The sequence below is a fragment of the Oncorhynchus nerka genome, linkage group LG8 (genome assembly GCF_034236695.1).
Source record: "Oncorhynchus nerka isolate Pitt River linkage group LG8, Oner_Uvic_2.0, whole genome shotgun sequence".
In the NCBI taxonomy this organism is placed as follows: Eukaryota; Metazoa; Chordata; class Actinopteri; order Salmoniformes; family Salmonidae; genus Oncorhynchus; species Oncorhynchus nerka.
The window spans coordinates 54,089,652-54,106,263 of NC_088403.1; the positions used below are offsets into that span (position 1 = coordinate 54,089,652).

General features: G+C 41.3%; 2 protein-coding genes across 3 annotated transcripts in view; one reads left to right on the top strand and one right to left on the bottom strand.

The window, feature by feature from the left end:
• LOC135572715 (B-cell scaffold protein with ankyrin repeats-like) overlaps nucleotides 1-3,772 on the bottom strand; it is a 37,345-nt gene extending 33,573 nt beyond the window's left edge. Inside the window, exon 1 of the mRNA XM_065021142.1 lies at nucleotides 3,454-3,772. Coding sequence (XP_064877214.1) covers nucleotides 3,454-3,772 — 319 coding nt within the window. The remainder of the gene's footprint in view (nucleotides 1-3,453) is intronic.
• A 1,994-nt stretch (nucleotides 3,773-5,766) lies between these two features.
• Nucleotides 5,767-16,612, top strand: part of LOC115133564 (protein phosphatase 3 catalytic subunit alpha) — a 151,013-nt gene continuing 140,167 nt past the window's right edge. The window contains exon 1 of one of the 2 annotated variants that reach the window (XM_029666955.2): nucleotides 5,767-6,063. In XM_029666955.2, coding sequence (XP_029522815.1) covers nucleotides 6,003-6,063 — 61 coding nt within the window. In that variant the 5' untranslated portion in view covers nucleotides 5,767-6,002. The remainder of the gene's footprint in view (nucleotides 6,064-16,612) is intronic. The other variant, XM_029666956.2, reaches the window with a different exon arrangement.

A 16,612-nucleotide genomic window follows, 5' to 3' on the forward strand; every position in this document is an offset into this window, starting at 1 on the left:
TGCAGTTTAAAAGCTAATTTTCCTGCAATTCTACACATTTTGCCATGGCTTATGACGTGTTCACATACCATATGGGCGACCTCCAGGGGGCCCAGAACCAACATGTTCATATGCGATCTGGGAAGGCCCTGCGTGCCTGTTAAATAATCCGGCACTGTTTGTATCTGACCTCCCATTTTTTGGTACTCTACTAGCCTTCTCTTCAGTGTTGACTTGAGCTACAGGTATATGCGGTTTGACAATGCCCAGTTAGTTGTATGGAAATTGCCTGTGAGGCAAGTCCACCGAGGCAGGAGATCACTTGTGCAGCAAGTTCATTAATTTGGTTCTGAGGCAATTACTTGAAAAATAATACGATTCAACATAGACGTAGGTAGCCACAAGTTTTCACCTAACCGGTATGACCGGAGACCAGCAAGTCCACTAACAGGCAAGGACTCATAAAATGCTTCTCCATTTGGTTTATTTCAATTACTGCCTTTTGCGTTCACTTCTAGAACATGATTGTGTGTGGGATATATTGTGACCACTGTGCATTCAACAATTCCAACAATGCATACCAAACACCCACCATAGTAATGAATGATATAATTATTTGATCAATTCCTGAAGCAACAGATGGGAGGTTGGGGTCAGATGGGAGGTTGGGGTCATGTAGCCTATAGATACAGTGCATTCGGAAAGTATTCACATGGCTTCCCTTTGCCCACATTGTTACAGCCTTACTCTAAATAAAATAAAACAATATCCTCAATCTACACACAATACCCCATGTTGACAAAGCAAAAACAGTTTTAGAAATGTTTGCAAATATATTAAAAACAGAAATACCTTATTTACATAAGTATTCAGAGCCTTTAGAATGAGACTCAAAATTGAGCTCAGGTGCATCCTGTTTCCATCAATGATCCTTGAGATGTTTTTACAACTTGATTGGAGTCCACCTGTGGTAAATACAATTGATTGGAGATTATTTGGAAAGGCACACACCTGTCTATATAACGGTCCCACAGTTGACAGTGCATGTCAAAGCAAAATCCAAGCCATGAGGTCGAAGAAATTGTCAGTAGAGCTCCGAGACAGGATTGTGTTGAGGCACAGATTTGGGGAAGGGTACCAAACATTTTTGGCTGAGCTCGCCGCCTGGCCAAACTGAGCAATGGGGGAGAAGTTCCTTGGTCAGGGAGGTGACCATTAACCCAATGGTCACTCTGACAGAGCTCCAGAATTCCTCTGTGGAGATAGGAAAACCTTTCAGAAGGACAACCATCTCCGCAGCACTCCACCAATCAGGCATTTATGGTAGTGGTCAGATGGAAGCCACTCCTCGGTAAAAGGCACATGACAGCCCGCTTGGAGTTTGTCAAAATGCCCCTAAAGAATCTCAGACCATGAGAAACAAGATTCTCTGGTCTAATGAAACCCAGATTGAACAGTTTGGTCTGAATGCCAAGCGTCACGTCTGGAGGAAACCTGGCACCATCCCTACGGTGAAGCATGGTGGTGGCAGAATCATGCTGTGGGGATAATTTTAAGAACATGGCCAAGGCAACACAGGAGTGGTTTTGGGAAAAAGTCTCTGAATGTCCTTGAGAGGCAGAGCCAGAGCCCAGACTTGAACCCGATCAAACATCTCTGGAGAGACCTGAAAATAGCTGTGCAGTTACACTCCCCATCCAACCTGACAGAGCTTAAGAGGATCTGCAGAGAAGAATGGGAGAAACTCCCCAAATACAGGTGTGCCAAGCATGTAGTTTCATACCCAAGAAGACTCGACACTGTAATCGCTGCCAAAGGTGCTTCAACAAAGTACTGAGTAAAGTGTCTGAATACTTATGTAAAATGTGATACCAGTTTATTATACATTTGCAAAATGTTCTAAAAACCTGTTTTTACTTTGTCATTTATGGGGTATTGTGTGTAGATTGAAGATTTAACTATTTGATTAATTTTAGAACAAAGCTGTAACGTAACAAAATGTCGGTATCAATACTTTCCGAATGCATAGATTTAATGTTGGCTATAGATATATACACATACAGTACCAGTCAAAAGTTTGGACACACCTAAAACTGTGAAATAACACACATGGAATCATGTAGTAACCAAAAAAGTTTAAAACAAATCAAAATATATTTTAGATTCTTAAAAGTTGCAACCCTTTGCCTTGATGACAGCTTTGCACACTCTAGGCATTCTCTCAACCAGCTTCATGAGGTAGTCACCTGGAATGCATCTCAATTAACAGGTGTACCTTGTTAAAAGTTACATTTGTGGAATTTATTTCCTTCTTAATGCGTTTGCGTGTTATAACAAGGTAGAGGTGGTATACAGAAGATAGCCCTATTTGGAAAAAGACCAAGTCCATATTATGGCAAGAACAGCTCAAATAAGCAAAGAGAATCGACAGTCCATCATTACTTTAATTAAGACATGAAGGTCAGTCACTCTGGAAAATGTCAAGAACTTTGAAAGTTTCTTCAAGTGCAGTTGCAAAAACCATCAAGCACTATGATTAAACTAGCTCTCATGAGGACCACCACAAGAAAGGAAGACCCAGAGTTACCTCTGCTGCAGAGGATAAGTTCATTAGAGTTACCAGCCTCAGAAATAAAAGCCCAAATAAATGCTTCACATAGTTCAAGCAACAGACACATCAACTGTTCAGAGGAGACTATGTGAAACAGGCCTTCATGGTCGAATTGCTGCAAAGAAACCACTACTAAAGGACACCAATATGAAGAGGAGACTTTCTTGGGCCAAGAAATACGAGCAATGGAAATTAGACCGGTGGACATCTGTCCTTTGGTCTGATGAGTCTAAAGTTGAGATTTTTGGTTCCAACCACCGTGTCTTTGTGAGACGCAGAGTAGGTTAATGGATGATCTCCTCATTTGTGGTTCCCACCGTGAAGCATGGAGGAGGAGGTGTGTCGGTGTGTGGAAGCTTTGCTGGTGACATTGTCAATGATTCATTTAGAATTCAAGGCACACTTAACCAGCATGGCTACCACATCATTCTGCAGCGATACGCCATCCCAACTAGTTTGCTCTTAGTGGGACTATAATTGGATTTTCAATAGGACAATGACCCAACACACCTCCAGGCTGTGTAAGGGCTATTTGACCAAGAAAGAGAGTGATGGAGTGCTGCATCAGATGACCTGGCCTCCACAATCACCCGACCTCAACCCAGTTGAGATGGTTTGGGATGAGTTGGATCGCAGAGAGAAGGAAAAGCAGCCAACAAGTGTTCAGCATATGTGGGAACTCTGCATGTCTATAGCCTACATTAAATCTAAGTTTTGCCCTGACCCCAACCTCCCACTTGCCTCAGGAATTCATTTAAAGTTTTATATCATTCATTATTGATATAATGAGTAACGACCCTCTATACTGCACCCAACCTCCCATAATCCCCTTCTCTGACCTCCCCTTCCCCCTACCCCTGTACCTCTCTGCACGATGTCAGTCACCTCCGACAGGTAGTCGTGGGCATCTTTCTCACTGGATATCTGCAGACACTCGTCCCCCTTGAGGGCCACCACCTCCAGGAGGGGTGCCAGGCTGTCCACCCCACACAAGACCACCACCACGTGGACCGCAGGGTTCAGCACGCGGGCCAGGAAGAAGTGTCGGAGCTGGGAAAGGCCCTTCAACATGCTCCTAGACAGGATCAACAGCTTGACCTTGTACCGGCCCAGTTGCAGTAAGTCCTCCCGCAGGCAGGTCACTGTGGTCCGGTGAAGATAGAGCGTAGGTATGAAGCCCATTGCTCTGCCTCATAGATGATGAGCAGGTCCTCGGCTACAAGAGGATGGTGGAAAAAGGGAGATTTTCACAGGCCCGCTAATATATGTAAAGCCACATATTGCAAGTCAAACCAAAATGTAATAAGTATCCAATACCAATCTCCAAAATCAACACAATTCCACACAAAAAAATGAATTTCATGTAATAACACAGCACTAAACAAGAGACGCAAACATGAGAATTTGTTCAAAAAGTTCTGAAGGTCTAGGCTACTCACCTGAGCAAATTTCTTTCCACATCTGTCTGCGTACGAGTCCTGACTGCTGTGACAAGGAAAAACAGCTCTCCACACACTGGCTCTATTGATTGTATGCCATTGGTCTGATAAGTAGTTAAGGGCAGAGAGCTTCCTGCTTATCAAGATCAGACAGAGATGGGGCAGTACATGGTGGCTCCATTTCCAGAAGAGTTTAGGGACAAGTGCCTTGCCTTTACCTGATCTACAGAGGAACATGCATTATCTAACAAAGATAGGGCTAAGGCTGTACAAACTTTACCCTTGATAGCAAACACACAAAATACTTACTGTTACATCTAAGTTCTAGGCCCATTTACAGGGAAACAGAGGCAGAAAAATACAAACTACTCAAGTTTATTAAAGGCTTCAGGTTAACTCGTTTTAAACGGATTAAATTGAACCCCAAAGCATCTCTAAACACATGAAATCAACTGCAAAACAAAACATTATTGCAGTGGCATATATATTTTTTTACAATAAACAATGAATATTTTCTAACTTAAATAAACAAAACACCGATACAGATAAATAGTTCTTCCCAACAGTTCTTCCCAAACAGACTGCATGGTCCCCATGGTCTCAAAACAGTTTCCCTCAAAGAAATACAGCAACAGGTGCTGTGCTGTGCTGTCTCTACACAATGGGATAACACTCTCACCTGCACAGGGCGAGGGGGTGCTTTTGTACCATTTTACATGTTCACTAAATAGAGTTCCCTGGGAAACACTGACTAAAACTATGGTTCCTACCTTGTCACGTTAACTGAATGTTTTTTATTTTTATTATTTCTATTGCACATAAAGAATACAAACTTCCATTACAGGGATCCAATGCTGCAACCCTATTGTAATTGGTGGGATTACTATTTTGTGCCTTTAAAATGGCCACAACTTTACCATGGTAAACCAGTCAGGCACACTAGGTGGCGGGATGCACATTAGATGGTGCCATAAATAAGAAGAATAGCAGCAGCCTAGGGGTCGATTTGGGATTGAACCTCAGTCACCAAACTGTAGGCTGGTTGGGGTTAGTATATTCTATTTCCTCTATTAGAATGTCTCTAAATGTCCACATGGTGGCGCTGTAATAACAACCAAATATAACTGTCTAAACTAGCCTACTTATAAATCCTAAAAGGTGGACTGTCTATCAACTACTTATAACCTTCCCTTTACAACCACCCTTATATCGTTCACAAAGCGGCTAGGCTGAATACTTGCACCACCACGAAACTAGAGAAGAGATGTACTTGATTCCACCCAACCAGAACCATAATATAGCTCTGCACCCACCCTGTGTGCCAGGGGAGTGAAATCGAATGCACATACTCTCTAGCCTCGTGGTGCTCACTCAAAACAGTGAATATTTGGCTTTCTAAATTGCATGACATGTTGCATGATGACAACTCTAAACCCTTCGAGAGAGATTGAGTGAAGTTTAGCTACTGTCTTTGAAGAAGCAGAAATGGCAGGATCCAGCGCACAACTGTGGAGTTGCAGGCCAACGCTTCACACACGCATGATTGATGTTGCAAGATACAGGAGGGGGAACTGATTTGTTGCAACACACGGCACTGCAAGTATAGCCTAATATTCATATTGTTGATACATACGAATGTCATCTAAGCATTAAAAATGCCAGTGAAGGGGAATAGGTCTCTGGCACCAATAGAAGAGCAAATATATGGGGGGGCGTATCTTACCAACTGCATGCTAGGTTGCGCGCGCACAGCGTTGGGAGAAAGAACTTGATACAGAAATCACACGGACCTACAGTTTAGGGGTGGTGAAATTTGTAACCTTGTTGCAAGTATCTTTCGCGAGTGATAGGAGCAAGTGAGATCACCGAGATCTCCTATTTGGATAGAGTTGAGGTGTTGGGCAAGGACAGCATCGGCTCTTTTTCAGGCACAGTTCAAATACACTTGAATATATAACGTTAACACCCTGGAAATGTCCGAAAACAAGCCGAATGATGATCCGAAGTTATCTACGACGGACAGGGTAGTAAAATGTAAGTGTCAAATTAATTACGTTTCTAAATGTCTCTAAAATAAACTGTTATTACGTTGCTTTTTTTGGGGGGGGGGGATAATGAAGTGACACTGCTGCCATAGACGAATGTGTCTCCCTCAACACATTGCAATCCTACTCGTATTGCGCCCTAATGGTCTGCTCAATTGGAAAGCTGGTTATGGAGAAAAAGGGTGTTAGCCGTGAGATATGGCACCAGTAAAAGTAGGAAGTAAGGGTGTTATTACAATAGTTGTAGGCATTCAAGGTTTGAATCAATGTCCATGTCTCACAACGTGCTTGTTGGATATAGTCCTATTGTTTATCATCTGCACATACAATAATATATATTTTTAAACAATGTATTACCATAAAATACATTATTTTGTAGCCACACATTTATTCTGTATTCACTTTTGCAAAATTAACGAGCATGTACGAAGCATGTAGGTTATTGCAGAACTATTATGCCACGGTTAAAGTTAGACTTTTCCCCTTATTTTGGTTTCATTAGGAACACATACATAATAGTGTGACACGGTGTGTTTTATTCTAGTAATAAACATGTCTGTCCTTGTCTAGCCCGCATGTTTGATGTTTGCCCCCATGGTACTGTAGCCTATGGGGGCTAGAACTATCAGGACTCATTTCCTTTATTTTTTTATTATACATTAAATCACTATTGATTTATTAAAAACTTAGTTAGGTTCGTCTTTATACTCTACACACATGGTGTAAATAGTGCATCAGAACCTTAATTTGACTATAAAGGCGACTGTTGGGCAACTCATCCCTTGACACATGACATCACAGTTACACATGTTGACATTTTCGCTATCAAAGATACTCCCGTAGCCTCTTGCAATGACAGCATATGTTTGGTATGTCATCGCATTTATTTGACACACCAGGTCTCTGTAGTTACCCAGTAGAGGACTATTTATTCTACCTCATGGTCCTTTACACAATAATCCTTTAAGAACAGTTGTCCTGTTTTTTGTGTTAGTAGCTGGTATGTACTCAATCTGCATTCTATTAAACTTGATGTTCACAATATTCTGCTAGTAGGCCTATAGGTGTGCTCTAAAACAAGAAAATAACTTAATTCTTCTGTGACCACATGGTTTCATGGTTTCCACTAGATAATAATCCAAATTGGCTATATCGTAAAAATGCATGATCCCCCCCTCACCCTAGCGTTAGGCATAAGGTTTGTAGTGTGGTTAAGGTTTTGTTTCAAATCAGATTTGAAGATCAATTGTAGAAATAGGCGGAGTTTATGACTTTGTGGCTGTGTTAACTAGCTCCGCAACAGTGTTGTAACAATAGACTGATCGTACAACCTCAAGAGTTTATGCATTCAGATTGGGATCATAAATGGAGTCTAAATGTTGATATGCAAGTGAAATGATTTTCCAATAGCAATATCAGCAACCACATATACATATCTGTTCTCGACATCATGGCCATAATATCTAAATTAAAAACAAATTGGACATTGGTCTATAATCAATAATGACTGATGCTACATTGTAAAGAGATTAATAATTCAACTATGACCAGAGGACATGACACAGGAAAGCCTTGACTTTGTATATGCGCTGGTCTGCATTTTCTTTTCATACCAAAGTGAGTATAGAATTCTGTTCTCAATAGTTGCTTGCCACGTAACGTTGCTCAACTCTGTATGTCTTTCTCCTGCTCACACTACTGATTGCACAGTCTTCATGTAAGCGTACCATGATCAATGTGCATATGTTAGCTCAATATCCACATTAATTTAAAGTAATGCTTACGGCTGTGGTTCAGGTCTTTGTGAATAAGGTTGAGAACTGTATGGGTGATTGGTAAGGTCTTGGGTGGTTTTGTTAAATATTTTCAAGAGACTGTCCCTATAGTTCACTCCAAAATTGCACCCTATCTGCTTCATAGTGTACTATTTTTGACCATGGACCATAGGGCTCTGTTCAAAAGTAATGCACAATGTAGGGAATGTAGGGTGCCATTTGGGATGCGTACTATGTATCAACATAATGGGTTAAAGCTCAGTAATGGGAAAATTATTACATGGTCCAAATGGATTCAGTGAGAAATTGAGAATCGTGGAAATCCAATTGTACTACACATCCCATTAGCTCATGAATTGCTAATGTTAGACTACTCACAGCCCACATCAGATGGAATCACAATTAATGTCCTGAAAATCATATGATTTTTAACTTGACAACAAACAGTGATATTGATTATGCTGTTAGGTTGTTGAATGCTACCATGCATGCACAAATGTCTATAAAATGGAAATAGCACAGTTTAGATTTTTCATAGTTTTTCATTCAATTCTTGTTTTAAATGTTTTCCTCCAACAGCTTTTATGATATCAGACTCAGAGTAGTTATTATTTTAGCTCTGTGTCAACATCATGCCTGTATTGTGTACAAAGCATCCCTCCAAATATTTGGAGGCAAAATGTCAGAAGTCATCTGTTGCCAATCCTCCCAGTTCACCCTACGGGCTGTTTCTCACCTTCAATACAAGTGCATCACTCATTCCCATCTGTTTTGAAAACAAATCCTGTATAAAACTGATGAGGAGGCAAATAACAGTTTCAGTTTCACTAAATATCCAGGTTTGTCTTAATAACACAAGTAACCATATTCAGTTTGTGGAAGAGCTATAGATCTAGACCAGTGGAGGCTGCTGAGGGGAGGGCGGCTCATAATAATGTCTGGAATGGAGCCAATGGAATGGCATCAAACCATGTGTTTGATGTATTTGATGCCATTCCACCTATCCCACTCCAGCCATTACCACTAGCCCGTCCTCCCCAATTATGGTGCCACCAACCTCCTGTGATCTATATAGCTACATAACTGCTGCTACCAGCTCATTATCATGCATGGCAAGATGGCAACCATATTAATACGAAGTGGATAGTGAATATCAGTTGTTGTGTATTTTATTTGACTCCAGCTGGGAAGGAAAGCCCCATAGCAGAGCATGTGCTGCAGCACTCCCCTGCTTGCAGGGGCCTTTCCTTTGACTTGGATCGATAGTATCTGACCTTTGACTTGGATCGATAGTATCTGACCTTTGACTTTTTCGTAGAGGCCTGTGTCCCGTGTTTAAGACGTGTGGGGGTCCACCACCAGGGCCACTGATCCCAGCTAGACAGATGAGTCATTTTTAGAACGGAACATTTAAGTAACGCCACGTACCTTACTCCAGCTTTATGTAATCACCTGCCCAAATCCCCGGCCTTCACCTGCTTTCAGGTTGCTGTGTGTGGGGGGTTGGGCGGTTGTGTGTGTGTGTGTGTGTGCGTGCATGCGTGCACGACCTACAGGGTCTCTCCATACACACATTTGAATTGGTTTATCTTTGAATCTGGTTAATAGGATAATCACCAGGTGTTATTTGGATAAGTAAATTAAGGCGTATCTGATATCTTGAAAGTGGATATAATGTGGCACGGGTCAAACTCATTCCACGAAGGGCAGAGTGTCTGCGGGTTTTCGCTCCTCCCTTGTACTTGATTGATGAATTAAATCAAATAACGTTTTATCACGTGCGTCGTAAACAACAGGTTTAGAACAGTGAAATGCTTACATACAGGTTATTTTTCAACAATGCAGAGTTAAAGATAAAAAAAAAATGATAAAAGTATTTTAAATAGTGATACGAGGAATAAATGCATAGTGTTTTTCAATAATGAGTAAACGTAACATGCTATATACATGGAGTACCATTACCGAGTCGATGTGTATGAGGTAATTGAGGTGGCTACAGTATGTACATATCAAATCAAATCAAATGTATTTATATAGCCCTTCGTACATCAGCTGATATCTCAAAGTGCTGTACAGAAACCCAGCCTAAAACCCCAAACAGCAACCAATGCAGGTGTAGAAGCATATAGGTAGGGTTAAAGTGACTAGGCAACAGGATAGATAATAGACAGTAGCAGCAGCAGGTAGCTATTTAGCTTGTTTAGCAGTCTGATGGCTTGAGGTTAGAAGCTGTTCAGTTTCCTGTTGGATCCAGACTTGGTGCACTGGTACAGCTTGCCGTGCGGTAGCAGAGAGAACAGTCTATGGCATGGGTGGCTGGGATTTTAGAAAAAATGTTTTTCCTTCCTCTGGCACCGCCTGGTATAGAGGTCCTGGATGGCAGGGAGCTCGTACTCACCACCAATGTTCCCTCTAATTTTTGGGGGCACTGAGCAAATCTTTGAACTTGTGAGCGGATGTGCTTAATGTGCTGTAGGCCTACCAACGAAACCAATTGAACAAATCCCATAATATTTTCTAATGGACATAGCTTTTGATTTCTACGATATAGCCTATTTCTACAGTAGCCTATATGTGGTTTTGAATGCAGGCCTACATTGCATGAGACTTTTAAAAGCATTTTTACATTATGAAGGGCTTGACATTAATTCATTAGATTTTTACCTGGTCTGTAACACTGTGGGCCAAATATGTGACTGTAAATTGCAATGTATTGTGTTGTATGATGCAAGAAACCACTTTACAAAATACAATTAATTATTATTACAATATAGAGAATTAGACAATGTAGGCTACGCCTCTGCCTATTGGCTTATTTGCATATTCAAGCCTTTCTCAAAATACAACAATGCCCCTTTAATTTAGCTTTTTACCCGACTGGCTTTCCAAAGAACGCTTGAAATGTAGCCTACGCGCTTTCTGCTCTTGTAAGAAGCAGTAACTCCCCATTGCTGACCTATACTTATCTATAACTGGACTAATAACTCGCTAACTAGCAAAGAATATAAACAAATGTGCACATGAGAGGCTCTGCAAAGTTAGATTTGTTTTGGTTTGTCGCATTGAAAAGGGGCTGATATATGTTGTTTCGATCACATAAAAAACTTTTAACTATAGAGTGCAAAGTAATGGGGCGAACTCTGAAGTTCAATCTCTCACGTCTCTGTGCGGCCTGGCATTTCTTCTGCGTGGCAGTCCTGGAGGAGGTGTGCGCTTGCAGCTTCGAGGGAACATTGCTCACAACCTCTGTAGCGCCTTGCGGTCGGGCGCCTTGCAGTTGCCATATCAAGCGGTGATGCAGCCAATCAATATGCTCTCAATGGTGCAGCTGTAGAACCTTTAGAGGATCTGGGGGCTCATGCTCTCTTCACAACTGTGTTGATGTGTGGACCATGTTAATTTCTTGGTGATGTGGACACAGAGGAACACTGACTAGTAAGGAATTCCCCTCACCTGGTTGTTTAGGTCTTAATTGAAACAAAAAACCTAAAACCAGCAGACACTAGGCCCTCCACGGAATGAGTTTGACACCCCTATAATATGGTTTTCAAATAGGTTGTAGCCTATTTTTTTCCCCCTCCAATGTACAGTCTGAAGGTTTCAGCTGAGAAATAGCTTATCATTATTAGTGTTTTCCAAAGATGTTCAGATGTCCTTATCCTTACTATTCCTATGTCAGAGTGATAACAGCAGCACTAGATGGGATAATTGGGTAGACGGGAAAGATGGGATGAAGAGCACCATTTGTGACTGATAACTCCAGCCGCAGAGAACATAATGGTATTATCATACATGGATTGTCAGCTGATAATGTAATATATAAACGCAACATGCAACAATTTCAAAGATTTTACAGAGTTACAGTTCATATAAGGAAATTATTCAATTGAAATCAATTCATTAGGTTTCACATGATGGCGTAGCCATGGGCTGCACCCTTGCTCAGTCATGTGAAATCCATAGATTAGGGCCTAATGAATTGATTTCAATTGATTTCAATTGACCAATTTCCTTATATATATGCCTTATAAGGGCTTTATTACAAACAGAAATACACCTCAGCATCCCTTCAGGCGATCCCACAGGTGAAGAAGCCAGATGTGGAGGTCCTGGTCTGGCATGGTTACACATTTTCTGCAGTTGTGAGACCGGTTGGACATACTGCTAGGTTCTCTAAGAACAACGTTGGAGAGGCGGTTTATGAACATTCAATTCTCTGGCAACAGCTCTGGTGGTAATTCCTGCAGTCGGCATACTAATTGCAGGGCTCCCTCAACTTGAGACGTCTGCGGCATTGTGTTGTGTGACAAAACTGCACATTTTTAGAGTGGCCTTTTATTTTCCCCAGCTCCAGGTGCACATGTCAATCAATCAATCAAATGTATTTATAAACCCCTTTTTACATCCGCAGATGTCACAAAGTGCTATACAGAAACACAGCCTAAAACCCCAAACAGCAAGCAATGCAGATGTAGACACACGTAATGATCATGATGTTTAATCAGCTTCTTGATATGCCACACGTGTCAGGTGGATGGATTATTTTGGCAAAGGAGAAATGCTTTGCGGACGTCCTTGTATCAGCTAGCGACAGCAACCTGTGGAATCTTAAGAGTTCTGAAGTGACGTATTTTTCTGCTGCCATAATTGTCTCCTTAATCTTAGTGAGCATCAAGGTGAGAGAACGTCTATGAATATTCTTTTGGAAAGTCCTTGTCTCTTTTAATTATCAGCTTGTTGTAAGGACTTTCTTTTATTTTCACACAAACTAAAACAGAAATAAATGCAACAATTTTAAAGATTTTACTGAGTTAAAGTTCATATAAGGAAATCAGTGAAATGAAATACATTCATTAGGCCCTAATCTGTGGATTTCACATGACTGGGAATACAGACATGCATTTGTTGGTCACAGATACCTTTAAAAAAAGGTAGGCGCGTAGATCAGAAAACCAGTCAGTATCTTGTAGAGGTTGACCGATTATGATTTTTCAACGCCGATACCAATTATTGGCGGACCAAAAAAGCCGATACCGATTAATCTGCCGATTTTAAATGTTTTTTAATTGATTTGTAATAATGACAATTACAACAATACTGAATGAACACTTATTTTAACTTAAAATAATACATCAATAAAATCAATTTAGCCTCAAATAAATAATGAAACATGTTCAATTTGGTTTCAATAATGCAAAAACAAAGTGTTGGAGAAGAAATTAAAAGTGCAATATGTGCTATGTAAGAAAGCTAACGTTTCAGTTCCTTGCTCAGAACATGAGATCATATGAAAGCTGGTGGTTCCTTTTAACATGAATCTTCAATAGTCCCAGGTAAGAAGTTTTAGGTTGTAGTTATTATAGGAATTATAGGACTATTTCCCTCTATACCATTTGTATTTCATTAACCTTTGTTCTTATAGGCACTTTAGTATTGCCAGTGTAACAGTATAGCTTCCGTCCCTCTCCTCGCTCCTCCCTGGGCTCGAACCAGGAACACAACGACAACAGCCAACCTCGAAGCAGCGTTACCCATGCAGAGCAAGGGAAACAACCACTCCAAGGCTCAGAGCGAGTGACATTTGAAACGCAATTAATGCGCGCTAACTAGCTAGCCATTTCACTTCGGTTACACCAGCCTCATCTCGGAGTTGATAGGCTTGAAGTCATAAACAGTGCAATGCTTGACTCACAAGAAGAGCTGCTGGCAAAATGCACGAAAGTGCTGTTTGAATGAATGTTTACGCACCTGCTTCTGCCTAACACCGCTCAGTCAGATACTTAGATACTTATATGCTTGTATGCTCAGTCAGATTATATGCAAGGCAAGATGCTCTAGATAATATCTAGTAATATCATCAACCATGTGTAGTTAACTAGTGATTATGATTGATTGATTGTTTTTTATAAGATAAGTTTAATGCTAGCTAGCAACTTACCTTGGCTTACCTCATTCGCGTAACAGGCAGTCTCCTTGTGGAGTGCAACGAGAGAGAGGCAGGTCGTTATAGCGTTGGACTAGTTAACTGTAAGGTTGCAAGATTGGATCACCCGAGCTGACAAGGTGAAAATCTGTCGTTCTGCCCCTGAACGAGGCAGTTAACCCACGATTCCTAGGCCGTCATTGAAAATAAGAATGTGTTCTTAACTGACTTGCCTAGTTAAATAAAAACGAAATAAAGGTGTAAAAATATAAATAATAATCAAATAAAAAAATTGGCTAAATCGGTGTCTAAAAATACAGATTTCCGATTGTTATGAAAACTTGAAATCGGCCCTAATTAATCGGCCGACCTCTAGTATCTGGTATGACCACGATTTGCCTCATGCAGTGCGACTCATCTCCTTGGCATAGAGTTGATCGGGCTGTTGATTGTGACCTGTGGAATGTTGTCCCACTCCTCTTCAATTGTGTGCAAAATTGCTGGATATTGGCATGAACTGGAACAAGTGTCGATCCAGAACATCCCCAACATTCTCAATGGGTGACATGTCTGGTGAGTATGCAGGCCATGGAAGAACTGGGGCATTTTCAGCTTCCAGGAATTGTGTACAGATCCTCGTGACATGGGGCTGTGCATTATCATGCTGAAAAATGAGGTGGTGGCTGTGGATGAATGGCACAAAAATGGGCCTCAGGATCTTGTGCGGCTTCTCTGTGCATTCAAGTTGCCATTTATAAAATGCAATTGTGTTTGCTGTCCGTGGCTTATGCCTGCCCATACCATAACCCCACCACCACTATGGGGCACTTCCGCTCGCTCACACGACGCCACGTCTGCCATCTGCCCAGTACAGTTGAAACCGGGGTTCATCCGTGAAGAGCACACTTCTCCAGCATGCCAGTTGCCATCAAAGGTGAGTCACGGCCCACTGAACAGGGATGTAAACAAATTTGTGCAAAAAAATTTAGAGAAATAAGCTTTTTGTGCAAATTGAAAAGTTCTGGGATCTTTTATTTCAGCTTATGAAACATGGGATGAACACTTTACGTCTTGCGTTTTTATATTTTTGTTCAGTATACATTTTTCTATGGCCTCTGTCTCTTAAACATGCACGCACAAACACATTCATACACACACACACACACACACACATACATTCCCTGCAAATCCTTTCTCTCAAAGTCTAACCCACATGCACCCTTTTGCTCGATCTATCTCTGCTCTTCACAACGCACTATACTCTCTTGCAGTAGGATTTGGGGAACGGTGCACCATGGGAAATAAAGGTCAGACAAGCGGAGCTCATTTTGGTCGAGCTGTGGATTTGGGGCCTACAAGCCTTGAGGGTGCAAAGCAGCCAGCCACAGTTAGTCAGCTAGTCAATGAGCTATTCATGGGCATAAAGACAGCGTTATGGCCCGGAGCAGGCCTGTTTGCAAGCGAACGTGTTGTTATTACTCACAAAGAATTAACCAAGTGGGCTCTTTCTCACTCTCTTGTCAGTGTCTGCAGACCCAGAGACTGTTTTTGTAGACAGAGCTGCACTGCTCCATGAAACGAACCACGGTTCCACCTGTAAAAAGTAAAAAATCTCTGTTTTGGTCCGAAGAACTGCTTGTTGCCATAGCTTCTTGGATGACACATTGTTCCTGCTCGCTACTTGTCATTAGCTGCTGTACACCATTGTCCACCCTCAGTCATTGATTGGAACACTTTAGTGTTTTTCTTTTAAGTCTAACCCCAATGAAAAGAGAGGGTAAACGCATGAGAGAAAGTCAACATTTACTGAGTGGTTTGAAGGACAGAGGAGCCTGCTGAACAAATTGAGATGGAAGACAGTATATGCTGACAGATTGTATTCATTAAACTGGCTACTGAACCTGTTCTCTCTTTACTTTGTAATTTGAATCAGAGTCAAAATCAAGTCCATTTCAAGCTTAAGTATTGCTTGACATTTGTTCAATTCATCATGGATGGATGCCCGACAAAAGACTTGAATGTCTCAAAATAACGACTAAAGAAGTCAAAGGCGCCTGCCTACCTGTGTGTCCCTTAGTCCTCATGGTGTCCCTTTGGCATGTGGATAGAACTCCAGCCAGAATGCCTATGGTGTATAAGATTACAGAAGAATTAGTCTCTGTTTTGGATTTAGGACACAGCAAAGTGGTTGATTTGGCCAGATTACGCTCCATATAAAGGGGTAAAGGCTCAAGGGATGTACTCTGTAATCAAGGGATGTAATCTGACTCTATGCATTAGTCTGTGCTCTTGCTAATTCAGGCCAAACAAGTGTAGCTAGCATAGCGTAGATTTGATAACAGCAACCCAAAACAAAACTGTTCACCTAGCTAGCATTTTCGATTGTCGCTAGCTAAGCTTGTAGTTCAATGGATACCCCCCCCCACACACACACACACACTGTACAAGACAATGGCTTTTGAATTTCAATTGATCACATACATTTGTTTATACGAGGCCACCTGTTATTCAGTCATTCTTAAAAACATAGGGCAGGGGGATCTTGATTGTCTTGGCAACTCGTGCCGTGTGATTCAAATGTTGAAGGAAAGCGTGTTCTCCTCATAATGTGAAGGTCATGGATGCCACCTCACCTTACCTGACTTTTCCTTGTTCCTGAGCTGACAAAGTAAACTCAGTCAAACTCCACATTAAGGAATGCCATACATGGCTACACCAATAGAAATAGAACCCAGGATACACCATACACATGTTGTTTCAACTTAAAAAGATAACTTACATTCATAGTAATATACAAGTTTATACAACTTAACAATTTAGGTTAGTGTGGTTAAGACATG